At 32.2% G+C, this 12671-nt stretch overlaps 1 protein-coding gene across 25 annotated transcripts in view; it reads right to left on the bottom strand.

The window, feature by feature from the left end:
• Positions 1–533: 533 nt before the first annotated feature.
• LOC108003732 (histone-lysine N-methyltransferase 2C) overlaps positions 534–12671 on the bottom strand; it is a 30119-nt gene continuing 17981 nt past the window's right edge. For 23 of the 25 annotated variants that reach the window (XM_062085296.1, XM_062085304.1, XM_062085298.1 and 20 more), the window contains 10 exons: positions 6153–12609; positions 5401–5841; positions 4667–4943; positions 4317–4576; positions 4027–4244; positions 3285–3665; positions 2830–3180; positions 1766–2731; positions 1247–1429; positions 534–1167 (listed from right to left, as the gene is read on the bottom strand). In XM_062085296.1, coding sequence (XP_061941280.1) covers positions 1075–1167; positions 1247–1429; positions 1766–2731; positions 2830–3180; positions 3285–3665; positions 4027–4244; positions 4317–4576; positions 4667–4943; positions 5401–5841; positions 6153–12609 — 9627 coding nt within the window. In that variant the 3' untranslated portion in view covers positions 534–1074. The remainder of the gene's footprint in view (positions 1168–1246; positions 1430–1765; positions 2732–2829; positions 3181–3284; positions 3666–4026; positions 4245–4316; positions 4577–4666; positions 4944–5400; positions 5842–6152; positions 12610–12671) is intronic. The other 2 variants (XM_062085320.1, XM_062085306.1) reach the window with 1 other exon arrangement.

The raw sequence follows: 12671 nt of genomic DNA, 5'->3' as shown, positions 1-12671 counted from the left end.
CACCTTAAATTATATTCTCCTTATACCTCTTTCTGTTACAAATTAAACAAACTAAATGCAATATACAATTTCTTAAATATTTCTTTTGTTACGTGATAAATAAAATATTAAAGTCGATATCAGAAATATTACAGTAGAAAATTGTATCTTAAAAATTTGATTTATAGATACATATATGAATATGTAATGTAAAGAATAAATTTATCTATTTTACATTATATGATTGTATTATATTAATGTTAAGTATTTTGAAATCTTTATAGTTTTAATAAAAATATAATATATACATTATTTGTATACATAAATTTGTAATTTATGTATAAATAATACAAAAAAAATTATTTGACAATGGAAGAATATTTTTTCTTTGAAAGTTTTATCGAATTTAAAAGTATAAATATAATTTGAGAATTTAAAGTTGATATTTATCACGATAAAAGATTCGAAATTGAATAATGAATACAATTTACCTATTAAACACTAATAAATCGAAATTCACAAAAAAAGGTATTTACAAAAACGAAATAGATCAGTAGATTTTGTACGGATTTATTATCATATAATGAAATAGTTATAATTGTATATAATTCTAAATTAGATACTGTTATTTTACATAATTCATCTGGTGATTCAAAATAACATGGATCTCTACTTATGTACAGATACAGTGCAATGTATATGCAATAATAATTAATAAACGATTTATATTACAATATTAGTCAACTAAATGTTGACTCTATTCAACATACAAAGATACAAATTTCCTGTATACATACACACGACTCATAAAATTTTTTTTCGCAATGTGTGTCGTGTTTTTAAAGAATGTCCGTAATATACAAGCGATCAATGTTTTGTAAAGTAAAACTAATATTGTACAACTTTGGAGGAATGTTGTGATGGCATAGCACCAACTTCACTATGAATCAATTAGTCAAACTGCAATGGCACTTTACAAATTAAATAATGTGTCTATTATATATATATATATTTTTATATGTATATATATATAATTTTTTCTTCATGTAAAACCTACCCAATAACGTAGTAACAATAACAACGGTGGATCGAGCTTTAGTTCATCCACTTGCGGCAGTTAGGCGCGCCACATGCGCATGCTATCTTGTGCTGGTCATCTTCAATATCGAATTTGTAATCATATGCCAGCTGTAAAAATAATATTATAAATTTTTTGTTTAATACTAATTATATATAAATAACTTGTTAAATAAAAAAAAAGATGTACCTCCTCGCCACGTGAGATTCTTCGTTTTGCAAAGATTATGATTCTAAGATCACGTTCGACCTCAACAATTTCAGCGACACAATTCGGGTTACAAGAGTGATTGATATATCTTGCGAGACCTCCACACAATGTTGCATCGACCACTCTTTCTTCATCCAAACGAAACATATAAATACCACGATTCTGTAATAAATATATTTCTAAAATTTATTTCTATTATTAAGATTAAATTACGATTGTAATATCGTAAACAAATAAATTATTATTATTTATCCTAATATTACTTATAATACACATACAAAATTGAATATACATACAATAGAAATATATTGAAAAAAACAATTAAATTACTAAAGATATCTTAAACTATAAATTGCTATTTTATTATTATATATTAAATTATATACTATAATTATATATTAAATATTATTTATAATATTATTTTTTAACTTAACATAAATTTGTAGATAAGATAATGTACAGTAAGATAATATAATAATAAATCAAATAAAAACATACCCTTGCTTCATACTGCTTTTCTCTCGTCTCGGCCAATTCAGTACGAATAATTTCTCCAATGTATTCAATAACCATTGTATGTTTCTCCAAATCACGTGCAGCATACAATCCCAAACCTTGGATCTTAGAGCGTGCTAAATAGACGTTATTCCGCCATTCTTGCTTCATTTTTTTGTACTGAGAACTCTTAGAATGAACAAATTGTTTCGAATAAGGACATGCCACTTCTCCAGCAACAGTTGCAGTTGGAACGAAGGCTGCTCGAGCTGAAGAACCTGTGCGCTGTGTGTGTGGCCTTTTCCAAGGAAGTTGATTTCGTAAACGAGCTTCCGTTCTCGCGCTGCCAGTAGGATTGATTGCTAATGGTAATTCTAACAAGGGATTTCGGCCGTATTTAAATCTATAATCGGTTAAAGTTTCAATGCCTGGAAGACTTTCGAGAACACGAACGACCGCTGGCTCAGTAAGTCCGAATAAATCTTCGCCAGAAACATAACGCGGAAATAGCTGGACACTGTGCGTCGATCTTCGTAACTCGGCAAGAGGTTCAAGGATTCTGCTCCAGACAGCGCGAGGAGTGGCGTCACGTAATTCAACGTCTTCTTGTAAAGGTTCTTGTACTAGAACACGAAATTCGGGTCGACCAGAAACATCATGGATAGAACACACATATCGGCAGCGTTTATTTGGCCGTCTCATACTCCAATAAAATCTGACAATTTTGTATCCAACTGGATATATATAATTTGGTGTGTGGAAATTGGCGAGCTGATGTGGAAGCAATTGTCCGACACTTAAAAATATCAAACTTCCGACTCTAAGCAGATGATTATGTTCTGAATGATGCATCACAGCTGCAACTTGTCTATTCTCGTCACGATTGACATACACTCTTCTGTAGACGGAAAGTGTAGTTAGTTCGTTATCTTTTTCGTTTTTTTGTACATGTTGAGAGCAATAGGTACTCTAAAATAAAATAATATATTTATAATACATATTATAAATTTTAAATATTAAATTCTTTGAATTTGGTATTTAATATATATTCTTATGATGATCTTTACCTTATTTTTATAAAAAACACAGCCATCTTTAACAGCGCAGCCAAGGTGGTACACATTGGTACAACGCATTTTAAAACATTTTACAGTAGCTCCTGGTTTCTCGCAAACAATACAATTTAATACAAGACTATGTTGCAAAGCAGTATCGAGATTCATCAAGGCACCATTTACAGTTTCATATACATTTTCCGACCAAAGAGCACAATTTAAATGTACCCATTTATCGACGTCAAAATTGAGTAATCTAGCAGGACCATCGGCTGTACCATCACCTTGACTGTGACAAAACATGCATCGTCGACTATCTTCTGCCTTAGCAGGTACTACGGTTACTCCCATACGGAAAAGCATCTATAAAAAAAATTTTATAAATATATTTTTTATTTTATATTATAAATCTTATTTAAATATTATATATATTTAAATCTTAATTTTAAAAATATTTTTATTCATACCTCCGTGATTTCTTTGTCTGTTGGTTTTTTGTATTTTGTTGTAGGTTGCATTAAGCCAACAGACCACGTCTTATACCGTAAACCTTTCCATACTTTCGCAGGTGGTTGTGGTTCAGTCAATTCAGTTAGAGATTCTTCTGTGACTGAATGTTTTTTTGCTCGTTTCTCTTCTGTGATTTCTTCTTTTGCTTCAAAAATATCATGTTCTTCTTTCTCTGTTTTTATCTTAATTTCTATTTCCTTTTCTGTTTGATCGACTTCCATACTTTCAATATGATCAATCGGTTGTTTGATCACATATTTTTTCCCTTTTTTGAAATCGTCATCCAATACCTTAGTATCTATCTTGTTATGACATAGATGATCTACTATTGTTGCAGCCTAATAAAAAAAAATATATTAAATTGTTTATATAAAATTATATAAAAACTTAATTATATAAAACTTCGTTTAAGATTTATTTATTTAAACAATTTAAGTTTGAATTAAATAAAATAAAAGGAAAATAAAATAGAGTAGAAAATGATTATCTCCACACTGTTATCTCATTCTGTTTTGCTTTTATTTTAATTAACACTAACTTAAATTATTTATAATATAAATAATTATAATATAAATAATAAATAATTAACTGATTTTCTAAAGATATCCAACAAATATATTAAATATATTAAATATAATATATTTTATATATTAAATATTTTATAATATATAATATTATTGCATAATATAAAATGATTACCTTATCTTGTGTATTCAAAGGTGTTCTATGCATGAGAGCAAATTGCATGTAACAGGCTGCTGAACAGAAACATAACTCATCGCCGGGTTCAGCCTCTTCTTTGCTTAAAAATGGTAAATCAGATACTTTTTTTCTTATCAAGCTATTCAATATCACAACATCGCAATGACGGCAGAATTTCGCGGCGCCATTTAAAATACTTTGTATATCAATTGGAGCTGAAAATTTAGACGTATATTATAATATCTTTCACTCGTTTGTAATAAAAAAGTAAATAAATAAATAAAAACCTTTCTTAGTTATTTTTATGGGATAAAAATACACACCTCCCTCTTTACCATCTTTTCCCTTGATTCTATAAAGACCTAATTTTTGACTAGGGGGAGTAGTAGTACGTTCTACTATCTGGTAACCAGTGGGAGGAGCAATATTTAAAATATTAGCCAAATCTTTAAGTACTCCCATTATGTCATCTGCAGCCTGACTATTCAGTGTTAATGTAACTGTTACGTTGCCATCTCTTAAAGGTATTGGAGGTGATTTTCCAAGTCTATTTTTAAATTATTAATATTATTAAAAATATTTTCAGTTTACATAAAATATATATATGAATATGAAAAAAAAAAATTTTGTTTTATACCGTGGTATTCCTAAATTCTCTTTATCCTGTTTGGCGATATCTTTACCGATATAAGTTGGTTTTAATCTAATTGGTATCGGTGATATTAAAGGTATTACAGGTGATACTCTTTTCAACCAATCTGATTCCTCATCTGATTCTTCTTCAATCAATCTTAAACCAGGAAATCGATGTATAAATTCTGGAATAACGCATTCTGGTGAAGATGAACTGACTATTGTATCAGGGGAATCCACATCGCGATTCATTGATAAGGAATTCTCTTTTTTATCGTCGGCTAAAAATTTAATATTTATATTATTATTAGATTTCTATCTACAAGAAATAAGATAAATTATTAAATTATAATAGAAAAAATGGACTCAGATCACTCGTTTGTTTTTGTTTGTTTTAAATATATTAAAAACCATTATATTAAATATTAATAATTTTTATATTAAAATTCACTAATTATGAGTTACAATAATTTTTTCTTTATACTATTTATTTCATTAGTCTGTAATATTTACAATTAATTTTATATATCAATTTTATATAATTATAAAAGAAATATTATTATTATTAACAGCTTTTAAATAGAGTTTATTTCAGTATTTAATATATTATTCAATAATATATTAAATATTGAATAATAATATATTATATATTGAATAATAATATAATATTCAATATTTAATATATTAAAGCATTTTTCAAATCCAATTTCTTTCTTTCATTTTAATAGAAATACTTACAATCGTCCAATTTAAGAGGTGGAAATTCTTGATCATAAAATCCTCTTTGAGTAGAAGCGGGTTGTTGAGGTGGTAAAGGTTCCAATTCACCAAATGGTTGAGTATTATAATGATCAGATACACCTGGTAATGTAGCAGATCCATATGAACCGATTAAATCACCTGTCCTGGTATTATAATCCTTCTGACTGCTTATTTTCGACAAGTCTCCCGAGCCAAAGATAGGACAAACGCCATAATTTCTACCTAGAAGTGGTTCTAATACTGCCATTGGTTGAAGCTGTCGTAATTGTGCCATTAAATTGTCAATGAACGTGTCATAATCCTCGTCTAAACGAGATACTTTCCTAGCACGCTTTTTTTGAGTTGCTGCCGTCGCGTCCTTTCCCTGGCTTTGCTTCCGTTTTTGTTGATACTGTCGCCTTTTCATCTTCTTGAGATCTATAAAGATAAAATTATGCATTTAAACAAAATATATACTTATTCTTATACAAGTAATAATATGATATATTTATTCTAACATTAGTTAAATAAATTTTTATTTTTACATATATCATATAGAAAATTATCAAATAATATTATCAGAAATAAAGAATTAAATTATAAGTTTCATTTAATATAAACATATTAATAATAATCAACATTTATATTTATATAATATAAATATTATATAATTTTTAATTTTTTAATTTATATTTGAATTATTTTATTTATGTATTTATGTAATATTTATATATTTATATATTACATACCAGTTTTATCATCAATCGATCCATCAATAAGCTCCTCTTTGGCAGTAACAAAGTCTTTGGTATCGGTTAATTGGGTAGGTGTACCACTAGATAGAACTTCATCAAGTACTTCTTTTTTGACTTCCACTAAAGGCACTGTGTGTTGTGCATTTGCACCCTGTGACGCCTGGGCTTGGTGACCCACTGTGTGAGACACTGTATGAGGCACTGATGGCGGTATTGTGTTTACATGAGGGGGTTGTTGTTGAGTCGAGATAATGGATTTTGGGGTAACTGGTATTTGAGATTGAGTCTGTGCTTGCGTTTGTTGTGATGATGGTGGCTGCACGGTTGTAATAGTTGTTAATGATTGTTGTGTCACTTGAATAGTACTAGATACTTGTGTTGTGGATTGAATACTTTTACTCGTTACAGTTGTAATCACAGGTTTTGTTTGTGATACTACTCGTGACACAGTTATGGGAGTTGATATACATTGTTTTTGGATTGGAACAGTATTACTAATAACGGCATCACTCACAGACTTTGCAGGTGACTGGCTAATAGTAGTTGATTCTTGTTTTATAGAAGTTGTAGTTTCTAAAGTTTTTGTCGTAAGCGGAACTTGCTTGGTCATTGTTATTGTTGGTTGTTGGTTTGTTTGAGTTAAAACAGGAGTAGTTTTTGTAGATTGCGTAGTTATTTGTTGTTTTGGAAACGAATCAGCCATAAGTTGCTGAGATAAAACTGGTGCAGAAGTTGTTAATGGCGGTGGTGGTTTCGGTGGTTCTTCTTTGGTTGGTGGACTTTGCACTTTCAAAGGTATTACTGATTGAGATAAGAATGATGTCTCTCTGTTTAAAACTTGCTTATTACTAGTAGTTTTAGGTGCTGGTACTTCATTTAATAAAGGTGGTAAAACAGAGAAAGGAGTGGGTGGTACTGGTCTTGCTAATTGTGCTTCTAAGGATGGTACTAATGGCAAACTAGGACCTTGTGAAGAACTGGAGCACAATGTAGTTGTTGCACATGCAGTATTTTGGAGCAATTGTTTCAATAATACATTTTGTGATTCCTCCATTCTATGAGTAGAATTTTTATTTATTTCCAACTCAGATCTAGTTGTTGATGGTTTTTCCAGCACTGATTGAGATTTGCAGTTAGATTCTTCTGACTCCTTTTTAGATGGTGTGCTCTGTGCCAGTCTCTCAAGATCATTTTTATTGTCTAACGGCAAATGACTGGTTGATTTATATTGACTTTGACCAGAAGTAAGCTGAGAATGCAAAAGAGTTGGTGTTTGAGATAAAGTAGACTGAAGTATGCTAGTAGTAACACTAATGCTGTTGGTGCTTGTAGTCACTATTGAAGGTACAATAGTTCTGACACATTGCATAGATGTAGTGGCTGTTGTCGATGTAGAGTTTACAACCACGCGAGAAGATGCCGAAGAACAACTTGAACTTACTTGTAGAATAGCTTGTAAACTTTGTGTACGTTGTACAGAAGTCGTTACCACTGAACTCAATAAGTTACCAGCTTGTGTAGGAGCAGTATTCGTTCGAAGACCAGCAATTGAAGATTTTGCTGAATTTGTACCAGACAACATTGCATTTAGCATTGCATTTGACGTAATCGAGATACCTGAATTTGTTGGTGGCCTGGGAGTGATCACAGATGATGTTTGTAGGGACAGACTACTACTAGCTTGCGACTGTACTCCGCTAGAAGTGACTCGTAAAAATGATTCCGAAGGTGTAACCTTAGTTAAAGTAGAAACAACGCTTACTGTAGAATTTGTACTTTCTTTTGTATGTGGGATATAACTGGTTGTCGTATTTTCTAATTCAGATTTACTTGTAATTGTAGAATGAGATGTGGTGATAGAAGTCTGTAGTCGTACATTTGTACTATTATGAATATTATTTACAGAGTTTGGTGAGGATGTATTGGTTGTAGACAGTATGTTCCCTACTTTTGATCCTGAGATCGCTGAGGACACCATAGTGACGATGGCGGTTTGATTTATAGTTGTACAGTTTGAATGATTTGTTTGTAAAGAAGAAAGTAATGTTCTCAACTGATGTGATACATTTGCAACATTGGACGTTAATTCTGTCGGTTTTGATAGAGGAGAGAGATGAGGCACTGTAGTCGTGCATTTCTGCAACTGTGCTATAGTACTCACTACTAAAGGAGTACTTTGATGTGGGATTGGCGAGCTTTTCTTAGGAGCAGATTCTACAGGAGGTGAATTGGCTGATCTTTTTGGTTCTTTTTCATTTGATAAAAGATGTTCATTATCTGAGTGTTCTTGATCTAGATCCATTAAAGAATCTTGAAGAATATTTAAAGGCAAAGTATCTAAAGGTGTTGGTAATTCATACATCATACTTGATTTTCTGGATCTATCTTCTTGAAGCATTTCAGTGTTAGCCATTTCTGGCTTAGAGGATATAATATTATGTAACATATCTAATATGTCATCAGATGATTCTTCCATTATACTCTTTTCTTCATTGAGACAATGCTGTATATAAGATTTACTAGTTTCAATTTCTGTACATAATTCATTGTGTTTTTTTTCTTTTTGAGAAGTATTTAAATTAGTATTTTCTACAATGTTAGTTTCAATTTCTTTTGATTTAATATTCATTCTTTGAGGTTCAGAAGTTACATTTTCTTCTTTATTTTCATTTTCAATTGATTCCGAATCATTTTCTAAAATATTTACCAATGATAAATCATCTGTAACTGGAAATATTCTTTTCAATGAAGAAGCAGTATCTGTCTTGTTTTCTGAATGAGAATTCTCTCTATTTATAGTGTTTTCAGCAGGATTATGAATTGCTTCAAGCATACTTTCTAATTCATCAGTAGTATTCAAAGGATCATTCTTCTTATCATCAGATGAAGTCAATTCTTGATTCACAGCTATACTTGTAGTTACACTGACATTTAAAGTATTTGATTCCTCTGAATTTTTTGTCGAATGATCAGGTTCATCTTTTTCGTTTTTAATTTTTACATTTTTATCTAAAATTTCTAATTGATTTTCTTTTGTTATTGTAACAGAATTATTTTCACTTTCTTTTTTAGGAAGATCAAGTATGGACATTTTAGGTGTTGATAACGTGACAGATGTTGGTTGCACACTTAATACTAATTTTGTAGGATTATTTAATATTTCCATTGTACTTGTAGCAGTATTTTGTAAACTTTGTAAACTAGTGAATTCATTCTGTAAATTAGATACTGATGTTATAGTTTTTTCTGAAATTGTAACTTGAGGTCTAGAAATTTCTGTATTTGATGAAGTAATTTTGGATAATGATTCTATCTTTGTAATACTTTGCTGTGAACTAACTATAATGTTCTCCAAAGCTGTTTGACTGAGTTTAGCAGCAATTTTGGCATCGGCCACTATACTTGCCATTGTTGATGGTAGTTGTTTTTGATTATTAAAAGAAGAAGATACTGTTTCTTTCGTTATGCTTAAAGTTGTAAAAATTGGAGTTGATTTAATGGTTGTATCAGTCACTATCAATACACTGGTAGAAGTAGTAATGGCATTTGTATTATTAGTATTAATAGTTGTATTTGCACAGGATGACAAAGAAACTGTAGACCTGCATGTAGATGATACATTAATGTTAGCATGATGAATATTTGACGGTGAAATTTGATTATAAAGAACTTTATCTGAGAACAAAAATGATGTAGGACTTCTATTTGACTTTAATTCTTTTTGTGATTTTGATTGATCTTCAGTAACATTTTCCGTGACAGTATTTTCTTTTGATGATTCGGAAACATTAATCGTATCTGTTTTTTCTATTTCTTCTGTGCATGATTCTTTGGATAAATTATCTTCAGGTGATTTTGTACTAGGATCAATAATTACTACTTCAGATGCACTAACAAAAGATACCATGAGATCTTGCTCAGGTGATTGATCCATATAAGATCCAGGCGATGGATTTACGCGAAGTTCTTCTTGATCAGGCGATTCCGGAGTATCTGTGACAGCTACGAGTCTTTTTCCTGATTGTAATGTTCTTACTATGTCTAATCTTAAACCTTTTTTATTTCTTGTATGGGAGGGTACTAAATCTTCATCACTTAACATTGGTTCATCTGTCTGAGATTCAGGATTTTCTATTTGTAATATTTGTACTAAATCGTGTCCTTGACTACTTTCATTAACCAATGCATGACAAAGCGAATCATTACTATCTGCTGATAAGTCTACGACCATTCCAGGCTCGAAAAGTACATACTCTTCTTGCATGTCACCTTCCAATGTTCCTGATATCACATCAACCAATTCAGAATCTCCAAACTGGTCTATAACAGTAATATCATCACTATCTCGTTGAGCTGTCGAACTTAGAGTCACTTCTGTATTTACAATAGTTTTATCATCATCATAATCAGTAGTATCAGGTATGGGTTCCATTTTATTACTAGGACTACCCAATGTTAAAGGTCCATTATCAGATAATGAAGTGGTTTGTTTGATTTCTAAACTTGTTGGTGGAGTTTGAGGTGGCGTATGTGAGTCATCATCGAAATCATTATAATCTGCACATACTAAAGAATTAATTTTTGACTGTGGTATGCCAGTTTTCCTATGAACAACTACAGATGTGTTTGGTTTTTCATCTATGTTTAAAAGATGCGATTCAGAAGTTTTTCCTTTACTCGTCTCTGCTTTTGTAGACCACATAGGAGAACCGCCTCTTAATCCAAGTTTAATATATCCAAATCGCCCGAAGGGCAATGGATTTAATGGATTATGAGGATTTCCTCCACCTCTATTTGTGTGATCTGTTGCAGTTGGCTGTTCCTGTGTAATAGACTGTTGTTGATGTGATTGTTGCAATTGCTGCTGTTGATCATTTGATACTGCATGATTATTTGAAGTTTGAGTTGTGTAAGAACCATGTGATGTATGTGGCGTATGAGGGGTATGTGGTGTTCTTGGTGTTCCTGGATTTTCTACACTTTGTGGTCGATCTGGCATTGCTGGACTATTTCCAGTAGATTGTCTTCTTTGCATTTGCATAGGCGAACCTCCAACCATTGGGCTACGTGGCATAGGAGAGCTAGGTGGTTGCGACGTTGGAGGATGATGTGCGTTATTTAATTGATGTTGAAGCATAGGAGATGTCGAAGGATGATTACGTGACATCGGACTTGGTGGTTGATATTGTGATATCATTGGTGAATTCGGTGGATGAGGATGAATTCTAGTATTCATAGGACTGGGAGGTTGCGAAGTTTGATTTAATTGTTGTTGCAACATAGGTGATCCCATGGTTTGTTGAACCATAGGACTACGAGGCATAGGAGAACTTGGAGGTTGTCCATAATTCTGTTGCATTTGTTGATGAAGTTGCGGACTTGGAGAATTGGCAGGTTGAGCTACCATTGGAGAACTTGGAGGTTTTTGCATATGTTGTTGTTGTTGTTGTTGTTGCATTTGTAAAAATTGTTGTCTCTGTTGTTGAACTATTTGTTGCTGTTGTTGTTGTTGTTGTTGTAGCAATTGTTGTCTTTGTTGTGCCATTTGTAACGTACGTTGAGTCATTGTATTTTGTCCATCTTGAAGAATTGTAGTATCATGCTGTTGTTGAATTTGATGTGAGATCTGTTGTCTTTGAAGCATTTGTTGATGCTGTTGATTCATTAATGACTGTTGATTAGGTTGTGGACTTCCAAGTGGGGAACGTTGTCCATATACGATCCCTCCTTGTAATTGCATTTTGGGTCTTTGTCCAGGTTCTACGGCAGGTGGACGGACAAAACGTTGAGTGAGACTATGGACTCTAACTCCTTGATCTCCGATAATTTGTTGTGTATTTCGTGTATCTGGAGTAAAAGCACCTGGACTAGTTGCAAGTCTTCCACTAATGATTGCACGATGCTGTGGAGACGTCATTCGAGCCGCTGAAGGACCACATATTCCTGGTGAGGGCATAGCACCAGGACTAAAAGGACTTTCTTCATTCTGTGAATGTGGAGTGCCAATTCTGGGTGACTGTTGCATGTTATGAGGTGATATTGTTCCTGGATTTCCTGATTGAGGATTACCAGGACTGTGTTGTAATAAAGGTGTATTAGGACTATGTTGAATGATAGGAGTTGCTGGTGAATGTTGTATTATATTTGTTGGAACGTTTCCAGGGCCTGGACTTTGTGAAACAAGTGCAGCAGGACTATGCATCGGTGAATGTTGAGAAGGCGACATCAGCGGTGAACATGGTTCGCTGCTTTGTTGTTGAGGTTGTCTTTGTTGCTGTTTACTCTGATATTCCTGTATTAGCATGCCATGTTGACGAGTTTGTTTGCGACTTGCATCTAGCTGTTTTTGCAATATTGCTTGCTCACTGGAAATACGTTGTAATTCAGCCGCATCATTTTCTGCCAATTCGTTGCCGGATTTTCGTAACTGTCGTTGTTTGCTATTGAGGGACTGTAAAATTAGAATAATTTAACTGTAACATGCCTGTATGATTTAAAATGTCAGAAAAACGA

Source organism: Apis cerana, linkage group LG15 (genome assembly GCF_029169275.1).
Source record: "Apis cerana isolate GH-2021 linkage group LG15, AcerK_1.0, whole genome shotgun sequence".
Lineage (NCBI taxonomy): Eukaryota > Metazoa > Arthropoda > Insecta > Hymenoptera > Apidae > Apis > Apis cerana.
The sequence above is the reverse complement of the archived record's forward strand: the minus strand, read 5'-3'. Positions and strand labels throughout refer to the sequence as shown.